Source organism: Pelodiscus sinensis, chromosome 1, assembly GCF_052426305.1.
Source record: "Pelodiscus sinensis isolate ZL-2025 chromosome 1, ASM5242630v1, whole genome shotgun sequence".
NCBI classification, from domain to species: domain Eukaryota; kingdom Metazoa; phylum Chordata; order Testudines; family Trionychidae; genus Pelodiscus; species Pelodiscus sinensis.
This window is the reverse complement of record NC_143052.1, coordinates 95,685,321-95,707,771: the sequence shown is the minus strand read 5'-3', so window position 1 is coordinate 95,707,771 and position 22,451 is coordinate 95,685,321. Positions and strand designations below refer to the sequence as shown.

Below are 22,451 nucleotides of genomic sequence, written 5' to 3'. Positions count from 1 at the left end.
CATGCAATCCTGTGGTAAAAAGGGCTAATGTGAACCTTTGCATTGGTAAGACATATTTTTAAAGGATGTTGAAAAACTGGAGGGAATATATAAAAGAGCCATAAAAATAATTCGGGAGCTAGAGAAAATGCAATATAGTGAGAAACTTAAGAGCTCAATCTATTTAATTTATCAAACAATGCAAAGGTGATTTTATTACAGTGTATAACCTCCGTCCTCAGAAGACAACACCAGATACCAAAGGCTCTTTAATCTAGCAGAGCTAGACAAACAAAGAACTAATGGCTGGAAGCTGAGGCCAGACAAATTCAAATTAGAAATTAGGCACAAATTTTTAACAATGAGGGGGATTAACCACTGCAACAAGGTAAAGTGATGGATTTTTCACGTCTTGAGGTCTTCAGATCAAGAGTGGATGCCTTCCTGGAATACAAGATTTAGTTAAATTTAAGTTATATTTTAGAAAGATACAGACTACTGAGCTCAATACAGGAGTAGCTAGGTAAAATGTAATGGCATGTACACTCTGCAGGTGGTCAGACTAGATGGTCTACTGGTTCTGGCCTTAACCCTCTATGAATTTGTCAGACATATCTGCAAGTGATTTCTACTTCATTGCAGAATCTCTTTGTACAGCAGGGAGAGCAGTAACCTCAATTTAACATATACTCGCCTGTAACCACAACCTTGCACCAAATTCTGTTTTAAACCTCCCACAAACATTGCTCAGAGCTGCAGCCCAAGATACACATCTGACTCCCACCTATGTGACATCCTCTACACTTCCAGTCTCTCGGCAAGCGCTCGGTAAAAGTAGGCCTTGATGCCCAGTGGCGGATTTAGGGCAGGGTGAGCGGGGCGGCTGCCCAGACCCCACACTTCCTGAGGCCCCGCGCATGCGCCGTGGCACCACAGCACATGCGCCGTGGCACCACGGCGCATGCGCTGTGTCAAAGGGGGGACCCCGCAAAATTTCGCTGCCTGCGGCGCTGCCTTGGGCCCCGCGGCACTCTCATCCGCCCGTGTTAATGCCTTCAAATGAAACATTCCCCTAAGCCTTCCAAAGAGAAGATGCTTACCCCTATTCCCATTCCACTAAGGTCTTGTTGATATTAGAAACACATACCAGTTTACAAGGATCAATTTAAAAACTGCAGTCTCCTAATATGCAGGATTTAAATCCTTGCGTAAGCTAAAATGATGTAAAGGCATCTGGTATTGGGGCTTCCATCAGTATCTAGACTTCTCTAAAATGTTATGTAACTCCCAAAGATTACGCCTCAGTGAATCCCAACAGTTGTCAGCCATCTACAGCAGTCTGTCAAGGAGTGAGAAGATAACATTTTCCCTCTTTCCATTGGTCTGCCACCACACCAGCGATAAAAGGGCTAAGTCGCATCAAACTCAACCCCCTTCTGTCAACTGGGCCTACATATAAATGCCAGGCTAAACAAGGCTACATACCCTAGGACAGTGGTCCCCAACATTTTGGGGCTGCCGGGCGTCTGGGGGCGGGGCCGCTCACACACTGCGCGTACGGGGGCGGGGCCGCTCACAGGCCACATGACTGGGGGCGGGGCCAATCATGCACCGCACACCCGAGGTCAGCACCGGCTGCCCAGGTTCCGCGTGGCGCCGCTGGGGCCGGCAAGGGCACACGCGGCGCCCCCGGGGACGGGGCCAAGGCCAGTGCCGGGGCCGGCAAGGGCATGCGCGGCGCACCCGGGGGCGGGGGTCAGGGTCGGCACCGGCACACACGGCGCACCCGGGGCCGGCCATGCGCCCGGGGCTGGCACCTGGTGCACGCCTGGGGGCGGGGCCAGCCCAGATTGTTCCGTGGGCGCATGTAAAGGGCCCGGCGGGTGCCATGGCGCCCGTGGGCACCGGGTTGGGGACCACAGCCCTAGGATATAGGCCTGAGAGTAAGAATGAACATCTGGAAGCTAAAAGAGAGACTCTTTAGGATACATGCCTAAAAGCAAACACGAGCTTCTGTTACTCAAAGGAAATACCAAGATGTAAGCCCGAACACCCGTATGAATTCTGTACTGGGGGGAATGCCTTATATTTATTCCATTTTCATCACATTACTGAAAGGAATTGCCAAGGAGTACTGTTGGGATTGGCCTGTAATCTCATGGAATCAGAATCACTCTCCTGGTGACAACTGCAAGCAATCCTGGAGATTTCAATTAGATATTTTAAGAAAATGGCATTACATCATGTCAGAATTGGCAACCCTAAGTACTGCAGCTTACCAGTCTCCTGAGGCACCAGTGCTGCCATCAAGTTGCACTGCCTTTGCAGCAATGAATATTTAAACAGGGCAATAAATATTTCAGAACACATTCATTCTGACGAGAAGTCTATTAGGGTAAAAGAGAAGACATAAATGCTGCAGGGCCATGGCCACTCCTTGTCCTGATCCTCCCTCCTTCATGAAGCCTCCACTATGCACCTGAGAACTTCAAAGATTAATGAGCACAGCTTCAGTTACTTTCCAAACAGCAAAAACCATGGCAAAGGAAAAAAAATGTGTCCCCCTCTTTCCCCCCCCCACATCCCAGGAGAATGAAACCACAAAATGATCACAAACTGCCTTCACCAACCCCTAGGGAGATGCAAACTTTTAGGTGATTATCTTGTTCTGGGGGAGAACAAATTGCTTTAAGTCCAAAGCATAGACTCTACTCTTCCACTATACACCCTGAAAGAGTAAGGGTACGTCTAGACTACATGCCTCTGTCGCCAGAGGCATGTAGATGAGGCTACCAGACATGCCTCCTGGGATGAGGTATACCTGGGTGGTCGAGAAATACCTTTGATGTCGACCCCCGCGCGTCCAGACTATCGCGCTGAGCCGACAAACAGCTGATCAGCTGTTTGTCGGCTCAGCGCGGCAGCCATGTAAATTTAAATGAAGCGGCGATTATTCAAATCGCCGCTTCATTTTCCTATGTCTGGTAGCCTAATCTACATGCCTCTGCCAACAGAGGCATGTAGTCTAGACGTACCCTAAGATACAAACATGTATGGAACACCAGTTCAGGGCCATATTCACTGAGTCACAACAACTTTGCCAGTTAGGTTTCCCAAAAAATTTTGGCTGCTTCTAAAATTCAAGCTGGATAACCAAAATTTCCACTGAAAATGCGAAAAGAGCAGACGATACATTTTAGGGACATGGCATGCCTCCATTTACACCATCATTGACTTTGATATGCTTAGATTATAGGAAGGGGATAGATAATCTAAGTCTACTTATAGAAGTAGTCATAGATCATCCACTACTACTTACTCATCAAGCTATGAAAGATGCCATTTAATATTCTGAACAGACATACAATTTTAGGACAAGCCATTTTGGGCATTATTTAGCCTTTCACTGAAAACAAAACAGTGGAATACCACCTCCTCCTTCTACTGGCCTGCCTGAATGTTTCCCATTTAATTAATACAAAGTTTAAGAAAAGCAGTATGAGTTCTATCTCCAAGTGATCTAAAGTGCAGGATAGTGATGCGGACTAAAGCTAGAACCAAAAGGTGGAGTATAGGTAGATCCCTGCACATCCGCAGTTATCTACTTCATATCCATGGCTCATTTTTGCAGATACAAATATAATTTTTGTATCTAGAACCCTGCAAATTTATAGATATACACTTTATATCTGCAAGTATCTGCTGATTTGGATGCCGATATCCATGGATAATTTTTGGAGATGCAGATGTGGATACCAATTTTGTATACGCGCAGAGCTCTAAATATAGGCACCTGCCCTCTCTCAGAAGGTGGAGAGAGAAAAGAAATAATGCTTGAGATGAGATTTTAGGAAGAGGAAATTTCTTCCTAAAACTGGACTGAGTGGTTTTCTGCACCATCTCATTGTCAACACTAGTGACACAGAAACGTATCCACCAACTGCCTTGCAGCAAAATGGTCATATACTTCCCCTATCCAATCCCCATGCCCACTCTGCACATCCACTGATTTGATTAATCCATTGGGATGAAATTTATAGGAATACCTGGATCTTCCTTGAGAAATTCATCTTTCAGGTACACTGGTGAATTCAGTATTACCAGTGACACAAAAATGGTGTTCCAGCTAGTGCCATTGACCTGACAAGTTTCCGAAATCTAAAAGGATAAATTCTGTTTCCTATTTCTCATGGATTCTGGGTTTTTGCCCCCTGTTTAGCATCTTTTCCTAACTGCCAGGACAAGGGATTGGGTAGAGAAGAACAAAGTGAGAGGACTTGGTCTTTGCTTCCTTGGATGATAAGAACTGAAGAGAGGGTGCAACTTGAAGCTATCCCTCTAAAAGCATAATCTTATCAAACAAATCAGCAACAACAGAAAGATCTAGGTTTCCACAAGAAAAGAAACTTGTATAACAGAGGGAACCTCCTAGTGCAAATGGGGATTTATAATGTACCATGAGTCCTCTTTTTTTACTGACCATCAAAATGTCTGATTTCTACTTGGCCTGCTGTGGGTGGCCAGTTTCATATTAATGAAACTATCTTCTCTCCCTCCCGCCCCCTTCCATGGCATGTTTTGGCTCCTATATGAAATATCGAGCAGTCAAGTGGCAAAGTCTCTCCCCCCAGATAGAATTTCAGGGAAGTGAAGCTGTGTATTGAATTGTTAGATCAATCATTTGCTGCCTCCCTCCATCCCTGCAGAACTGAGGCTCCATAAAAGTTAGCAGAAGACACTACTCCAGACTATGGTAAGGGGGAGGCGGAAGAGATCCTGCTTACGTCAACATTATAAAGTAAAGACCACAAGAAAGTGGTTCCCAGGGAAGCAACAATTCTATTTTACCCTTGTTGAGGGCTCAGATTTTACAATCCCACTCCCATCTCACTGCAGTCACCATTAGTATCGACAGAATTCGGGATATTAAATTGCAGGTAATCAGCTAATCGAGCAATCGATGGAATTTTCATTGACTTCTCGGTTAGTCAATAAGAGGGGAAACTGCACAGCCACAGTGGGGTTGGGAGATAACCGTGCTGCGGCTCTCCCTTTAAAATGGCAGAGGTGTAGCAGAGGGGATGGGGGGCGCGGCGGCCTAGGAGCAAGCTGGGACAGTTGATTTCCAGCTTGCTCCCAGTCCCCTCCATTGTGCCTGTTTTTTAAATGCAGGCTCTTAATACATTTAAAAAGCAGAGGCTTTTTAAAAGTAGTTGTAGCCAAATTAGTCCTCATCATATTGTATATATAGTTGGGATTATTTTTCCCATGTGCATTACTTTACATTTATCAACATTAAATTTCATTTGCCATTTTGTTGCCCAATCACTGAGTTTGGTGAGATCTTTTTGAAACTCTTCATAGCCTGCTTTGGTCTTAACTTTCTTGAGCAGTTTGGTATCATCTGCAAATTTTGCCACCTCACTGTTTATCCCTTTCTCTAGATCAGGCATGTCCAAAGTCCGGCCCGCGGGCCAATTGCGGCCCGTGTTCCGGTTTAATACGGCCCCACAGGTAATTTGGCAATATCTATCTTTTATGGCCCCCAACGAATCCATATGTATTGAGATGAATACATTGTAAAATCTCAGTTAATGTCAGTTGGTCTAAATCAGTTATAAATATATTTGGACACAACATGTATACTTGGTGTTATGTTCCTGTTCATATTTTTTGAACTTAAAAGTTGACAGACAACCTTTATTACCAATAATATGTAATGTACTTTACAATGTTCCTGACATATATTTCAGCTTCCTGGATTTTTTTTCATCTGGCCTTCAGATATGAAAGGCAGAGTGATTTAACACCTGTTTAGATTTGTCATCCATGTGACGAAATGAAAAGTATGCCGTTTGCAATAAACTTTGCATAAAATAGTTAATTTGCATTTAATTTTAATGGTTCAAAGAATGTCAGGCAAAATGGTCGGCCCTCACGCATGTTCACTTCATCAAATCTGGCCCTCTTTGAAAAAAGGTTGGGCACCCCTGCTCTAGATCATTTATAAATAAGTTGAATAGGATGGGTCTATAAATTGAATAGAATACTAATGGAAGACAGGGGACAGGAGAGAAGATATGTGGTACTGTGCAAACACAGATGATCAAGATTGTAATTCTGAGTATTTTAGGAGGAATAGAAAGCAACAGAACATTAAAGGAGTCAGGAGCTCAGAGTGAAGCAAAGAAGAGACTACTCTCAGTGCTATCACCACATTTTTTCTGACATATACTGAGGGCACTGGAAAATGCAATTGTCTCTCAGCTCATGAAGTCTCACACAGAACAGAGAAAAACAGTTTGCTCCATCCTACAGACATGTTCCTTAGAAGCAGATGTCACTTTGCAACTGAACATATTCATTGTTTTGGAAGCAGAAGTCCCAGATTGCTGGATAGGTTCCACACAAGCCTCCCCCAGATGGGTAAGCACAGCTCACAAGACACACTTTATCTTTGTCAAACTCCAGAAACCTTTTACAGTACAGAGCTCTGGGCAGTTTGTTTTAGTTTATTTTTATCTAAAATAATAGGATTGGGGCGTCTCCTTTCTGGAAAGAGTTCTGGCCAGGTGCTAGATGAAGTTTGCATCAGTCGTGCAAAACCCACTTTCCATTGTGTGTTAGTTCCTCCCAATTAATAGTCAGCATGTTTAAAACAAAGAAAAGGAAGTTCTTCTTCATTCAGCGTACACTCAACCTGTGGAACGCCTGGCCAGAGGATGTGGTGAAGGCTAGGACTAACAGGGTTCAAAAAGGAGCTAGATAGATTCATGGAGGTTAGGTCCATCAATGGCTATTAGCCAGGATAGGTAGGAATGGTATCCCTAGCCTCTGTTTCTCTAGAAGTGGGTGACAGGGGAGGATCACATGGGGAGTACCTGTTGTGATCCCTCCTTCTAGGGCATCTGGTATTGGCCACTGTCAGCAGACAGGATACTGGGCTAGATGGATCATTGTTCTGACCCAGTATGGTCATTCTTATGTAACTAGCCAATAGCCCGTCATAAAACGGGATTTTTCAGGTCTCTCCTCCATGTCCATCTCTCTCTCTCTCCTTCTCTTCCTGCCTCCCCCCCCCCTTTCAGCTCTCCTCTTCTCTCTCCGTCTCTCTTTCTCTTCTCTCCCTCCTGCTCCTCACTCTCTCTTTCTCTTCTCTTCCCCCTCCTGCCTCTCATTCGGGGTACCGCGGAGCCCAAACAGTTGTTTGGGCTCCGCGCTCCCCATGCGGGGGCAAGCAGCGCAAGCGGTACGGGAACCACGAAGCCTAAACAGTCACTTGCTCTGCTTGCTCCCCCGCAGTGGCCCAGCCGTGGTGGCCCCCTGGCCATGTACGTCACCGCCCCGCCCCCCTTCCCCTCCTGCCGTGGCGCTTGGCTGAGTTCTGCATGGCTCAGCCTGGGCCGCCGGGAGGGAACAAGCGGAGCAAGCGGCTGTTTGGGCTCCCCCACAGCGGCCCGGCTGAGTGGCGCAGAACTCAGCCGAGCACCAGAGCGGGAGGCGAAAGGGGGTGGGACAGAGACGTACATGGCCGGGCCCCGCCCCCTGGCTGTGTACGTCACCGCTCCAGCCCCCTTCCCCTCCCGCCATGGCGCTCGGCTGAGTTCTGCGGCTCAGCCGGGCCGCTGTGGGGGAGCAAGTGGTGTAAGTGGCCGTTTGGGGTCCGTATTCCCCATGCAGCATGGGGGTGCTGCATGGGGAGCGCGGAACCCAAACGGCCGCTTGCGCCACTTCCTCACCTGCAGCAGCCCAGCTGAGCAGCGCAGGAGTCAGACGAGCACCATGGCGGGAGGCAACAGTGCCCCCCAGAGTCACAGACATTGGGCTACTATATATGTATTCACACTAGCCAATTAGCCCATCATAAGATGGGATTTTCAGGTCTCTCCTCCACATCGGTCTTCTCTCCTGAGCCTCCAGTCTCTCGCTCCGTCTCTCTCTCTCTCCTCCTCCTACTGCCTCCCCCCCCCCAGCTCTCCTCCATCTCCTGCCTCTCTCTCTGTATCTCTCTTTCTCTTCTCCTCCCCCTCCTGCCTCTCACTCAGGGGAGTGTGGAGCCCAAATGGCCGTTTGGACTCCGTGCTCCCCATGCTACATGGGGACCACAGTGCTCAAACGGCCGCTTGCTCCCCCACGGCGGCCCAGCTGAGTGGCACAGAACTCAGCCGAGCACCACGGTGGGAGGCAAAGGACGTGACTCAGGCAACAGCACCGCCCAGAGAGAACCGCTGGCATTTCAACATTACAGAGTCTCAGACATTGGGATACTATATACAGTAAAACTTCATTGGTCTGGCATCTGATGGTCTGACACCATCAGGACCCCGGAAGTGCTCCAAGCAGCCAGACGATTGGAGCTGCTCTGCCCCCGGCTTCCCCAATTCAGCCACTGCTGAAACTGACCAGTGGCTGAATCGGAGAAGCCGGGGGCAGAGCAGCTGGAGTGCTGCCGGTAGGTCCCGTAGCACTGCCCCTCGGCGATGTGGGACCAACCCGGCAGCACCCCAGCTGTCCCCAATTCAGCCGCCGCTGAAACTGACCAGAGGCTGACTCCGGGAAGCCCGAGGCAGAGCTGCTCTGCTCCGGGCTTCCTGGAGTCAGCTGCTGGTCAGTTTCAGCAGAGGCTGACTTGGGGACACCTGGGGCAGAGAAGCTGGGGTGCTGCCAGATTGGTCCAATAGCGCCGCCCCTTGGCGCTGTGGGACCAACCTGGCAGCACCCCAGCTGCTCTGCCCCAGGCGTCCCCAAGAACAACTGAGGTGCTGTCGGGTTGATCTCGCAGCGCCAAGGGGTGGCGCTACCGGACCAACCTGGCAGCACCCCAGCTGCTCTGCTGACCAGCAGCGGCTGAAACTGACCAGCAGCGGCTGAATCGGGGACGCCTGGGGCAGAGCCGGACTATCAGAAGGGGGGGGGGCTATAAGAGGTCTGGGGTGGCATCCCCCCCACACCACCCTAGACCCCTCATAACCCCCCTTCCGATAGCCCAGCATATCTGATAACCCGGCACCCCCTTGGTCCTAAAGGTGCCGGATTATCGGAAGTTTACTGTATATGAGGATTCCCTGGATCTAGACCGGAGGCTTTTAACCTTTACTTTCTTCCCCCAAAACTGTGGAAGGAATGTATTGAATTTTAATACTCCTAAAATGGCCAAAGATTATTAACAGCACAGTGTATCAGTCTAATTTGCCACATCCTTGCTATTCTAGTCCTTTCCAGGGCCAATACAAAACAACAGACTTACAAGAAAAGACTTACAAGAGAGTAAGTACATATGAGCATAGTGTATAAGTTTAAAATAGTTAAAAAAAATTAATTTAAATGAAATGCATTATTTTGAAAATTGTATCTATTTTAAATTAAATTTGAAATTACAACAAACTATGCTAAGGTCTAAAACTCAGTATCATGTAGTACAATCATTCAATTAAAGATACTATTAAGCAGAATGTATAAGTTTGTTGCCAAGGTTTTAAAGAAAGTCATACCATTGAATTGGTGGAAGTCACTGGTTACACAAATGGAACCAGTTTGCTGAAGTGCTAAAATCTTTATCTGACAGTCATAGCCTTCTATGCGAGTACAAAGAAATATTTCCTTCATATCAGTTTATATAATTAGTTTAGTTCACATTAAGACCCTCACAGAGTGAAAAAGAAGGAAAGCTTGTTTTCCTTTTCCAGTCTACAAATAAAAACTAGGTGCAGGAGGATGAGATCTATTAGTTCTAAAATCTTAAAAGACATGGTGATCAGAAACAATCTGCTGAATTCATTAACTACTGATTATTATTATTATCAGGGCTCGTCAAGTGGCGGCGAGGCCTGCTTGCCAGCTGCGTGGTTCTGCAAGCTGTGCATGAGCAGATCGCGCGGCGCCGGCTATGCCAGCTTGTAATCTACTCGCCTGTGGATTTGTCGAGGCCTGATTATTATTATTATTATTATTATATCATCATTTTACATTATTGTAGCACACAGAAGCCCTAATCATGGCTAGAATCCTTTAATAATTAGCTAGTTTTAAAAGCAAAACGTGTCTCGATAAACATTTTTCCTTTATATATCCAGTGCATGCAAGGTACTTTCATTTAAGTAATCTATATATATGAAAAAAAAAATTCCTGCTGCACAATAGAATGATTTCATCAGGTTTTCTGGCCACAAAAGCAGCCAGAGTGCGTGTGTGTAGTGTGTGTTGGTGAGCATAGCGAGCAGGGCGCCACACCCAGTAAAAACTAGGGATGTAAGCAACTAGTTGACTAGTGATGTAACTAGTCACTTCCCCCCATTTGCTGCCTCTATCAGAGAGAGGCAGCATGGTGAGGGGAGGGAACAGGAGCCAGCTTAAGAGCTGATTCACCCCAGCACCATCTCCGTGGGAGGCAGGAGAGGTAGAGGCACAGCAGGAAACAGTGTGAGTGGGGACCAAAGCAGTCTCCGCTCATGCTGTTTCTGCTGCGATTCTGCTTTTGAAATGTACAACAGCCCCAGCGGGGCTCTTGTACACTTCAAAAGCAAAAGCCCCACAGGGAGCAAGGGGCCGCCTGTTGAAATGTACAAGAGCCCTGTCAGGGGTCTTGTACATTTCAAAGTCGGAGGCACCACAGGGAGCTTGAGGTCAGTGGGGAGTCCCCTGCTGGTCCGGAGCTCCCTGTGGGGCTTCCTTTTGAAATGTACAAGAGTCTCGCTGGGGCTATTGTATATTTCAAAGGCTGAGTTGTCACAGGGAGCACAGGCCTAGCGGGGAGTCCCCCACTAGCCCCATGCTTCCTGTGGGGCTTCCGCTTTTGAACAGTAGCAATAGCCCAGCAGGGCTCTTGTTATAGTTCAAAGGCAGAGGCACCCTTATAGACTAATCAAATAGTCGATGGAAATTCCATCAACTAGTTGATTAGTTAATCTATATTTAACATCCCTAGTAAAAACCATTTTAAATGCTGTTTTTGTGCATTTAATTGAATTCTAATTTCAATCCAAATAAAGCTTGACATACATGACTAAAATATTCATCTAAATAAGAAATGCATCACTCACCATTTTCTAACATAATAAATGTGTAAAACTTCAGAATCTAAATAAATGTATAGTAGGCCATATAGATGCTTAAATAAATGTGTATTGCTAGATACAACAGACCCTCCAGGTTAGCAAGAAGTAGTATCAATTTTCTTGAAATGGCTATATTTAAATTTCAAATCAACATGTTTTAATGGTTACCACCTAATGAGGAAATCCATCTCTCTTTAGGAAATAACTACAAAAATACAAATGTAGATCAAGACTAAAATTGATTATTGAAATCAATCCACCCTGTTTATGGAAGATCTACAATCAATTCAGGAATTAAATATTGATGTTTATTTGAATGTATGATTCTCCAAAATTTTTAAGATAACATAGGATGACCTAATATACTGCTTTTATATCGTTCTCTAAATTCAATGCCAGCGAGTTTGCCATGATTCCTGAAAATGCTTACCTGGTCTCATAATTCCAAGTATACTATTACTCATCTGCTAAGATTACTAGAATGTTAGCATGGAGACTATTGCAGTTATGCATTTACTATGTTACCCAAAAGTGGCTTTGCCTGCCACCAGACTCTTTCCTCCCAGGCTTATGTTAGACACTAACTTGGCACAGTTGAATGGCAAGATAAAGTATCCTCCTGACTAACCTTGAGCAACATTTCACATTTTGAAGCCACTGATGCCTTTTATGATCTGTCTGGATCAATAAAATCTATCTCCCTTTACAGTCACCTAAATATTTTAAGTTCTCCATTACTTAACCATTAGATATTCCTTTTCTATTGTTAATTTCTCAGAGTTTCCACTCCACTCATTCACTCACTAGTCTTCTCCAGCTACTTCTGCTTTGCTCAGAGGTTTGGCTGAGGGATACATAGTTCCTGATGTGATTCCATTGCTGGTGAGTACTTCTGGCCTCACATTAAACAGTTTTTGAATTGTTATTTGTGGCTTTAGGACTGCCTTGATTCCTGACAATGAATCTGGAGTTTCAAGCTTCTGGTTTAGCTTTCTCCCTGCTTTCTTTCCCAGACCTTCAGTAACTATTGTAAGAATCAGCTCAATTTCCAAGATAATTAAGTGTCTCTCCCCTTCATTTTTAACTGAAGCTAAGCAGTGCTGCTATACTGCCCATCTCTCACACATCCCAGAGCTAGATGGTTTCCTTTAGGACGAGTCTTATGCCTTGTCGATTTTCAAAGTTGCACTCCATTGCCTAAAGCTACAATTTCTAACTGATTTATTTATATTTGCCTTCAGAGTACCTAAGACCGCTGTAGCTTTGTCTGTATCTAATAAGCTTACTATTGGGTAATCTTGCCCTCTCTCACTATAGAAAATGGGGATCTACATTTTTCAACACGAGACCCAATTCTGACTCAGTGAATATCAGGCAGGACGGGCGGGGGGGATGTCAAAAATACCTTTAAATGGCCTTTACTCACGCTATATTCTTGAGCATTTCGGAAACTGACTTTGCCTTGCTGTGAGAACATCTTTACTACTGCTCTTACACTCCTCAGTTCTCATGTCCCCAAACAGACCATGAGAAGCAGAGAACAGTCAGAGCACAGCATGCTTCCCACTATGCCCCCTACTCATTCTGATCAGCCCTCTTTCCTCCCTGTCCTCTACTCCACATTTGTGTAGCCCCCTTATAGGGAGGGAAATGTTTGTCCCTTTACACTGGCACACTGTTGAACACCAAACAAAGCTAACATTCCACAAAATCTCACCAATTCATAAGCAGTCAACAAGTTCCTGGACCCCTCAAGAAAAGAGCCACCTATCCCTCTCCTATTGTCTAATCTAGTCAATCAGAAAGCAGTTCCTTGTAGAAAAACATGGATATCAAATTCAATCTGTTCAAATAGCTGATTTTGGTTCCTGTCTGTACTGCACTTTCTAATTCAGCAACTCCCAACCACTGGTCTGTGGACCGGTGGCAGGCGGCAAACCCCTGCCTGCGGGGCCATGGCACACAGCCAGGCCACATCCTCAGCTGCTAACGAGCCCTGCCCACTCGAGAGCTCCATTCCCTATAAGGTGCACACCTGCGTGTACACTAAAAATTCTCCTTACACCTACCCACAGTGAGTGGCACTGCAGACTGTCCCATGTGCTGCGGCTGGAGCTGGGCCGTGATGAGGCTGTCCCTGCAGGGACAGCCTCACCAGCCCTGGCTTCAGGTCTGCAGCAGCCACGCAGCCCAGCCAGCAGGGCTGCGTGCCAGGCGGCTGTCCCATCTCCTTTCCATTGCAGGCAGTGTGTTTGGGATCAGGGAGCGGTGCCTTCATGGCCATGAGCGTACTGGCCTTTATCGATACCGAGGTGGATCAGGTTAGAGGCCCGGGGAGCCATGCTGGGAGTCCATGATTTCCACCTCTCCTCCGGCAAGGCCCGGGTTCCCCGACGGGGTCTTCCCTGCCAGCTCCGGCCTGCACCACGAGTCTGGCCACTTCCCAAAGTCCTGGGGCACTGCAGCCATCAGCACAAGTCAGAGTTGTGCAGGGGGAGCCAGGCTTCCTGACTCAAACCAGTAAGTGTCTGGGCGCTAGTACCACCGAGCTGTTGGGTAGGTGCCGTGAGCCCAAGACGCGCATGGGCTGAGAAACCCTGGGCTTGTAGGCACCGACTATTAACAGCCAGGGGAGGAACTCTCGAGCTACCAGAAACATGCACCCACCCGTCACTTGTGCCGCAGACACCGCCAATCCCGTGATTGTGTCAGGGGCTGGGTTGTGTCCAGGCCTGGCAGTGCAGCGGCGGGGTCTCTTCCCAGCCACAGGAAAGCACTTTGCTGCATGGCAGGAGGGCCGCGTGGAGCCCAGCACAGCCACCTTAGAGCAGCCACGACCCGGGCAGCAGTGCTCAGCTGGTGGCTGGGAGGCAGCACAGGACTTGGTATTGGGGGGGGGGGGGGGGGACAGGCACTGGGGCGGGGCTAGTAGTGGAAAGGCTCTGGGGACAGGGCTAATATTAGAGTCTGAGGGCTGGCACTGTGAGGAGGCTCTGGGGAGATTGGTTGCAGTGGGGCTCTGGAAACAGGAGGCTGGCACTTAGGAGGCTCTGAAGATGGGAGGCTGGCACTGGGGGTTTGGGTGCAGGGGACTCTGGGATCATTGGCTAGTGCTGGGGGGTAGCGGAGGGATGGGGAGCTCTAGAGGTTAGGGCTGACACGGACTCTGGAGGCTGGGGCTTTTGGTATATGGGTAAAATTTTATTTGCATATTTGCATATTCATTATTTGCATAATGAACATACATATAAAATGGTGCTGGTCCACCAAAAGTTTGTGAATGTGTTTGCAAGTCTCTAGTATCAAAAAAGTTGGGAGCTACTGTTCTAATTAGCACTACAGTGAGAGATCTTTCTCAAAAAGGGGGCGAGTTAAATGTCCTTCCCACTGCCCCTGAAAGTAGTCACTTTGAATAGTGTGTTCTGTTTTGATCACCCTACTGCAAGTGTTACATAGGGCACAACAAAACAAGAAAAGATACAGAAAAGGACAACAAAACAACTTAAAGACAGTGTAAGTTTCCAGGGATGTGTGCACCACAGAGGACAAAGGCTGTCCAAAAGAAACTTGAGTTCACTCTTAGGTGAACCTCTCACACTTCTTAAAAATATTTTAAGCCTAGCTATAACCTAGGGATTGGAAGGCAAGACAGGCTTTTTATAGAAGGACAGGATAAACTGAAAGGTGAATTGGAATGATATTTGTATTTACTGCTTAGGTCAAACTTTGATGTCTAAAACGTATTCAAAAACAGTTATCTGAAAGTCAAATTTGCTCTTTGAAATTTAGAATTCTAAGGAATGTAGGATGGCTCTCTCTAAATAAGGAAGGCCAGCCCAGCAGGCTTTAACTGCACTCTCAAATTCCTCAACGTATTATAGTACTTAAAGTTTGTTAAGTAGGCTGTCCCCCAAAAGTTGTAGTGTCCTCTTGCACCCACAGATAACTGGATGGTACTGCACTTTGTAGATCAGGAATGGAGAACCTAAGGCCCGGGAGTACTGGGGAGCCCATGCTTGTCTCCAGACCCTCTGCTACCTCACCATGGGGCTGGAGCATGCAAAATCTACTAGCCACTCCTCCCTCCCCACCCCCCCAACTCTAGTGTGCAAGGGGAACATCTTTTTCCTTCTCAATCGGGGGCCACATCAGTGGGGGGTTGTTTTTGTTCGTTTGTTTGCTTCTCATTTGTGTGCAGCCTTCAACTGATTTTTCTGTGGGTCAGAGGCCCCCAGCTCAAAAAAGGTTCCCTACCCCTGCTGTAGAACCTCAGAATTATGCCCTCACCAGTCAACCACACACCTCATTTGAAATCAAAAGAACACAGGCAGAAGTGCACACACACAGGAAAGCAAATATAATAGTGCCCTGCTAAATGTAAACTACTGAAAAAATTAAAGGGAAAGCAACATTTTTCTTCTGAATAGTAAAGTTTCAAAGCTATATTAAGTCAATGTTCAGTGGTAACGTTCTGCAAGAACCATAACTTTTTTTTTTTTTACAGTTACGAACATTTCAGAGTTCAAAAATGGAAATTGTTCATAAGTTCTACTGTATTTGAGATAAGAATAATTATTACAAGTAGGCTTGAAAGCATTAGATTTGTATTGGTCGATACATGTTTATTTTCCTGCACACACAAGCCAAATGAAAAAATAATTCCATCAACAGTCAAAACTTACAAGTAGGCCAAAAAAAAAAAATCTGCTTGAGAAGTAAAGAGTTTTACTTAAGGATGTTTATTGTGTTTATTTTGACATGTGATGTTGTTAACAGTTATAAAGCTTTAACTTTTTGATTCAATGCCTACTGTCATTAAATAATTACTGATTGACACCTCCCACTGCCTGACTCCCCCACAATTTTTCACAACTGTGAAAAATTATATTGATAAACTCAGGGAAATGTATTAAAACATATTTTTGCATAACTGAACATTTTAAAAGATAAAAATAAGAAGTTTAATTTTAAACTGTTATCCATCAACATTATTTAACAAATAAAACTTGAATTTTGCCAAGCCCAATTATAGAGCTTGTACTGTTGCCTATTTTTAAGATTGTCCAACACTGTTCATTGTGGGACTCTGTTTTCAGTTACTTATAATTTTGTCAAACTATTTGAAGTTTTCTATGCTATGTGCCATTTTTTATGCCATGTGCCCGTTTTATATGCCATTTAGGCTGAGTTTTTGTGAAAATTTCAACCAAAATGGTTCAGCAGAAAAAAAGGGATGGGAAAAATATTTTGTTTTTCCCAATGTAAAACATTTCAGTGACTCTTTCTTTGAAGAAACATAGCACCACCATGCTGTGAAGCAAGGCAGTTTGGCAGAGGGAGGCCTTGGTGTGAGAGATGTCTTTTCCATTCCTTTGAAAATCCACTCAAACTTGGCCAAATTATAAGCCTTTGGGGGGAAATCAGTTTGCACATGCTAGGTAGAAAAATCTTAGATTTTAGCAGCTAAATTCCCTCAAGATTCCATCTGCAATAGGCATGTTCTAGCCTGGGGCCAAGCAAGACTTTCACTGCAACTGCAGTTCTGGACTGCTGCTGACCATATGGTGGGTCTGAGCCCAGGTCTCAGCACCTGAAGAGATAGCAGGGGAGACTTTCTTTCCTGTGTTCTCCTTTACTCTTCTACTGGTTCTAGGCAGAGAAAGAAACTGCCTGACTAGAATTCAGAGGAGACAAGAGCCAGGCCTCCTGGGGGAAACTGAGGAAGGGAGAGTAGCTGGCACAAGAAGTCTGGGGATAGCAGCTACAGTTGCAAGGAAGACCAAGACTGGCTGAGCAAATAGACTGGGATGATAGCCACAGTGATAGACTCAGGCTAGAAGTTAGCCAATGAGGCTGGCTGGGAGAAGGGATCAGAAAAGAGGGGGGAGACGTACTGAAATTGGACAAGGAACTAGGGATGTAAAAATCACACCTAATTGGTTAACTGGTTCAAGGGAAGGTGGGCAGGAGGGCAGATGATGGAGCTGCCCATGCATGTGGAGCACTCGGGCCCACTTCAGACAGAGGCTGCTCCAGATGCCAGAGCAGCTTCTGCCTGCAGGGATTCCACCATGGACAGAAGCTGTCCCAGATGCTAGGAGCAGCCCCTGCTTGTGGGGCACCTGGGACTGCCATGGACAGAGGCTACTGAGGACCCCAGAGCAGCCCCTGCTTGCGAGGTGCCCATGACCGCCCCAGATAAAGGCTGTTCCAGCCGCCACCAATTAACCTCAACCCAGGGGAGGTGATTGGGACTAAGAGCCAGTAGGGATGGGGAATACAGGTGGGTGGGGGGAGAAAGTCCTCTGGTGACTGGAGCCAGGAAGAGAGGAACTAGACCTGACTGGGCAGAAGGAATTGGGATAAACAGCCAAGGGTGGGTCAAAGACAGGACAGGGATGTGGACAGGATGGACCGGACAAGGCAGAAGGGGTTATGGTTGGGGGAATGAGCAGTAGAGTCTATACCCACAAAAGCACCCTTTCCTCAAAACCCTGAAATGGAATTTAAGACTCCTGAATCTCCCCATTTCCTTGGAGTCAGCAAATAGCTCTGCAACCCACTGGCAAAACCTATGTCTCATTTCCCTCTAGTGCTGGTCCACCTACTACTGATATCATTTACTCCCTTAGCTCAAGTGGCAGAGATCTGGATAGTAGATCTAAAGGTTCCAGTTACACTGATGATCTACTTGTGTGTCAATACAATGCCACGTGATGGAATTTTATTTGTTCTTTTTAAAACCTTTTTCTTTTCCATGAAAAAAATTGTGAGATCGTGAAATTACAAACGGTTTCATAATGCATATTTCACAAAGGGGCTGAACGGAGTTTGTATAGACAACCTTCATTCTGGAATGTCCTGATTTTGAGTGCTTTACTTTGTAACCTTAATATCGTTCTTTTAACTTGTTCTGTCTGGTCTGCAATATTAATATGAATTACATAAACAGACTGAGCTTGGTAAGGCGAAAAATAAGAAATTTGAAAGCAGCATACAGTCCCTCTTAACAGGCTCAACATCAGTCCTGATTTATTTTCCATCTATTTGCAAAATCCATTTAATTCTTTATTTTTTGAAAAAGGTTTCACTAGCAAGTCAAAAAAAAAAAAAAAAAAAAAAAAAACACCCCATCTGCACAGCAGAGAGACCATAGATAACCCTACAACAAATCAGAGCAGTTTCACATAATGTAGATGGAAAATAGATTTAGCGGGAAGGTAAGATTTTTGTTTTCAGGTTCCAGAAAATAAATGAGAAAAGGGAGAGGACCCAACAACATTCCTCTTAAATCTATGTGGTTTTTTTAACAAGCAAACTTCTTCCATCTGTGGGCCCCATAGTGAGGCCATCTGATTGCTTCTACACCCTGCACTTAAACCTCTGAAGGAAATCTCTGGATTAATTCTGTAGCCTAAGAAGCTAACTGGTAAATGGCAAGAGTGAAGGTAAGAGGAAAGAAAAGAGAATAATATACTACTTTGTTCCAACAAATGAACAGATGCATCTCCCATTGAAATTGTTTCTAGAATTTGACACATGAGCACAATCACTTTACCTATAAAAGCTAGTGAGAAAATGGAGTTCATCCTGATATAAATGTCTGTAAGCCAAGTCAGCCTGCCCTCTCATGATTTTCCTCCGGCAAGTAGCAGATCCTGCTTTGCAGTCAGTAGGTGTCCAATACTAATTCATTGCAATCCCATCGGTTACAAAGAACTTGTGTTTTGGTTTTTTTCCAACTTGGCCAAAAGACATACAGGAGAACACCAACGGTTCCTTATTCTCGAATGGCTCTTGCTAACTCACCATATCCAGTGAGCAATGTATTAGGATCTTTCATGTTGGGACCACTTCTGGAAGTAATAAAAAAAACCCAGTACTTTCCATTTACATAGCACTTTTAATCTGATAGTGACAATATGTTTCACTGTGAGCCTAAGAACTCCAATCTCCTAATTTTCAATCCTAGACACCAACCACTAAATCACCTTTGACTCCAAAAATAGTCACGCGCTAAAATGAAATAGTTAATTCCTGAGACTGGATTTGAGCAAATGGCACAGATGTATCAAATTCCCTTTCACACCACCTCACTGCTTAGGAATCACTAAATGCAGTCTGCCATCCTGAGGCTGCTAAGTGAGTGCCTGGAGTTTGCACTTTCAAATATGCCTGAAAGTCCTCAGTAGGGTGGTGCAGAGAATAGTCTTTCAATGCTTCTAGGTCCTGACAGGCCTCAATGATTTTAAGTTCTTCTTCTAAATGCAGTAAAGACTCTTAAAATGAGCTTGATACCCATTACTAGATTCCTCACTGGGAGGCTCTCTTGGAAAAATTACCTGCAAGGACTCCTGCTCTCACACAAACAAACTCACCCCTCCACTACCAACAGTGTCTGCAGCATTAGAAAAAAAAAGTCCTAGGAGCATAAACGAGGGAAAATGAGCAGAGACAAGGAAATGCAACATGCACAGAAGCAATGTATATTTAAATGGGCACCCTTTTCAGAATGAAAACTATGAACATTGAATCCTAGCATCAAGAGAAATGCAGTCTTTCAATAGATTGAGCACACTGTGACAGGAACCCCAAATCGAACAGCAGAGAAGAGAGTTTGTCCGAGGAAGATGGAGACACCATATAGCAAAAAGGGTGTGGGAGGACTAGAGAAACACACATCATACAGGGAGGGGAGTCCTTGAAGGAACAGGGAGAATTTAGTTCTACTCATCACACAGGAAGGGGAGATGTGTTTAAAAGAAGCAAAGGGATTCAGCAGCATACAACTCTCCCGAGAGGGAGTGAAAAAGAAATCTCACCACCTATTGTAAGAGGAAGTGGAATTGAGTCTTTCTTACAGACAGTTCAGACAAAGGAGGACAGTTTCATATAACAGAATGCATTGTTTATTTTTAGATAATACAAGATAGCATCCTTACCTGGCCTCCTGTCCCTACCCCACCTAACGTACAGCACCTGACTAATCCCAATAGAGGGTGCAGACAAAGATCCATTTTATCTGGTCATTACTGTAAGGGTGGATTGGGAAAGACAGGGAGAGAGATTGAGGCAAAGGAATGAGATGGGCACAGGGAGAGAGAGGCCTTTAATGAGTCAGAAAGTTGCTCAGATTCAAATAAGATCTCCATTTAAGGAGTTCTGCATTTGTTTGCAAAAGAAGCAGAGACTGGGCGAGCAACTTCTGGCTGCAGAGGGTTGTCTAACAGATTGGAGCGAACCTGGAAAGGAAAGGGTTATAGAAGGGGGAAGGGAAGAAATAATCTCTGGAAAAAGTGAGGCCTTTGCTAGTATGTTTTAACTGGAACATAAATTAGTCTCAAACCCACAAAGCCCACCACCTCCCTGAGCCCTGGACAGAGCGTAGTGAGTCAAGCACGTGCCAAAATAAACTGTGCTAGCTGGAGTCTCAGAGGGGTGCTGGAGGGAGAGGGGGCATGCTGGCAGAGAATGGAATGAAGTCACTTCTGATGGTGTCACAAAATGGAGACTAGTAATCCTACAAGGAGATTCAGGACTCACGTGAAAGGGAATACCAGACCCTCAGATACTACTGCCTATATCTGCCACAGAATGCAAAGCTGCCACCCTCCTACCCCACGACATGTTAAGAGAGAAAATGGGGCACTCTAGTTTGAAGACAGCAGCTCTCTTGTGTCTGGCTTTAATTACAGCAAATATCCCCTCCTCCTCTTCCCCCCTCGGAACAAGAACCTTGAGCAGGCAGCAGCCCAGGTGAAAAGCTCCATTCCTCCAAGCTACAGGGGAGGGGGAAGCAAACAATGGAACGGGTGATTCATTACAAAGGAATACACTCCAGAATTGCCTGTGGCCACATGGGCTTGCTGAACTCCTTAAAGGCACAGCAGCCCCTTTTCTCTTTTCCCAGATGTTCAACACCTTCCCCCTCTTTCAGCCATGATGGGAAACAGATTCTGAGGAAAATGCCAGCAAGGCACAGGCCTGTCCAAGAAAGGGAGGGCTTTGTGTTTCACTGAAGCTAGCAATCTTACCATGTAATTCACAGAGAAAAGTCCTTTAACATATAATTTTTTTCCTCTCCACCTAAGGCTTTCCCTTTCATCTGCAATTAGCACATGACATACTAGACCCAGGTTACACTCATTTTCACTGATTTAGGATTAAGGGAATTGGGGCACATTCTGCTAATGAACTCATTTTAAATTCTCATTAGTAAACTTGATTTCCTATTTTTAAAGTATATCAGAATCTCCTGTTTCTTCCCAAACATTAATTCTAGCTTTGATCTCTTCCTCGTTTTTTTAATGGCCCTTCATACATCACAGCTCACTCTCTCACTTCCAGGGAGACTGGGAAGCTTGTTCCCTAAAATATGACAAACCATATCACCTTGATTTGAGATGTTCCAGAAAATGGGTGTGCAGCAGATTGTGAGAAAATATGACAGCATTACACAGAGAAAGACTGCTTTAAGCTTAATACAGATCACTTGCTTTCCATACATAAAGGCTCAAAGTCCTACTGGAATAAGGGTTTTCACTCACAAGCTTTGAACAGGGTCACTGCAATACACAGAATCAGACAACTCTAACATGGGAGAGGATGCTGTTCTGTATGCCACGTTATTCTAGACCACGTAACACCCCAACACTGCAGCAAAGTCACATAGATAGAGCCTGTCTTTAAGCAACCTATGCAGTCCTCCTAAAAGATGGCACGACTTTATGGATGAACTTTACTTACATTTGAGTAAACTGATATCACCAACCATTCAGAGAGCCTTCAGAGAAAGATGTCGTCTGAGCTTTCAGACCCATCTGGTTATTTTAATTTTGATTTCTCTCGTATCAGAGTATTAACGTGCAACTTCCATTAAACAAATGTATCCTTGAAATCACACGTAAGACTCTGAAGCAAAATGCAGGACAATGTAGCACTTTAAAGACTAACAAGATGGTTTATTAGATGATGAGCTTTCGTGGGCCACCACGAAAGCTCATCATCTAATAAACCATCTTGTTAGTCTTTAAAGTGCTACATTGTCCTGCATTTTGCTTCAACTACCCCAGACTAACACAGCTACATTTCTATCACTTAAGACTCTGTAATTCAAGGTCAACCAAGACTAGTAATTCATGAGATTGATATGTTCTCCCACACGCTTGTGAATTAATGGTTCTCTGGGACAAGCAATATATCAGGCTTTCCTCACCTGGCTTATTAGGGTATCCCCAGAACCCATTAATAGGTTTTTAATTTTTCTGTTTCATGAAGTACTACAAGAATCCCATCTTTCGAAGCTCCTGCATGTCTCTATGCCTACACGTTCCATCACAGGTTTTCTGGCCATATGCACACACTTACTGTGCACACTTGTAATCGAGGGCACAGGCACACACATGTACAACTATATAA

General features: G+C 45.2%; 1 protein-coding gene across 21 annotated transcripts in view; it reads right to left on the bottom strand.

Moving 5' to 3' along the window:
- Window positions 1–22,451, bottom strand: part of RBFOX2 (RNA binding fox-1 homolog 2) — a 275,113-nt gene that overhangs the window by 90,657 nt on the left and 162,005 nt on the right. The window contains exon 1 of one of the 21 annotated variants that reach the window (XM_089781488.1): window positions 19,976–20,676. The exons of the other annotated variants lie outside the window; for them this stretch is intronic. Coding sequence (XP_089637614.1) covers window positions 19,976–20,050 — 75 coding nt within the window. The 5' untranslated portion in view covers window positions 20,051–20,676. Of the gene's footprint in view, window positions 1–19,975; window positions 20,677–22,451 lie in introns of those variants that run through there. 21 annotated transcript variants of the gene reach the window in all.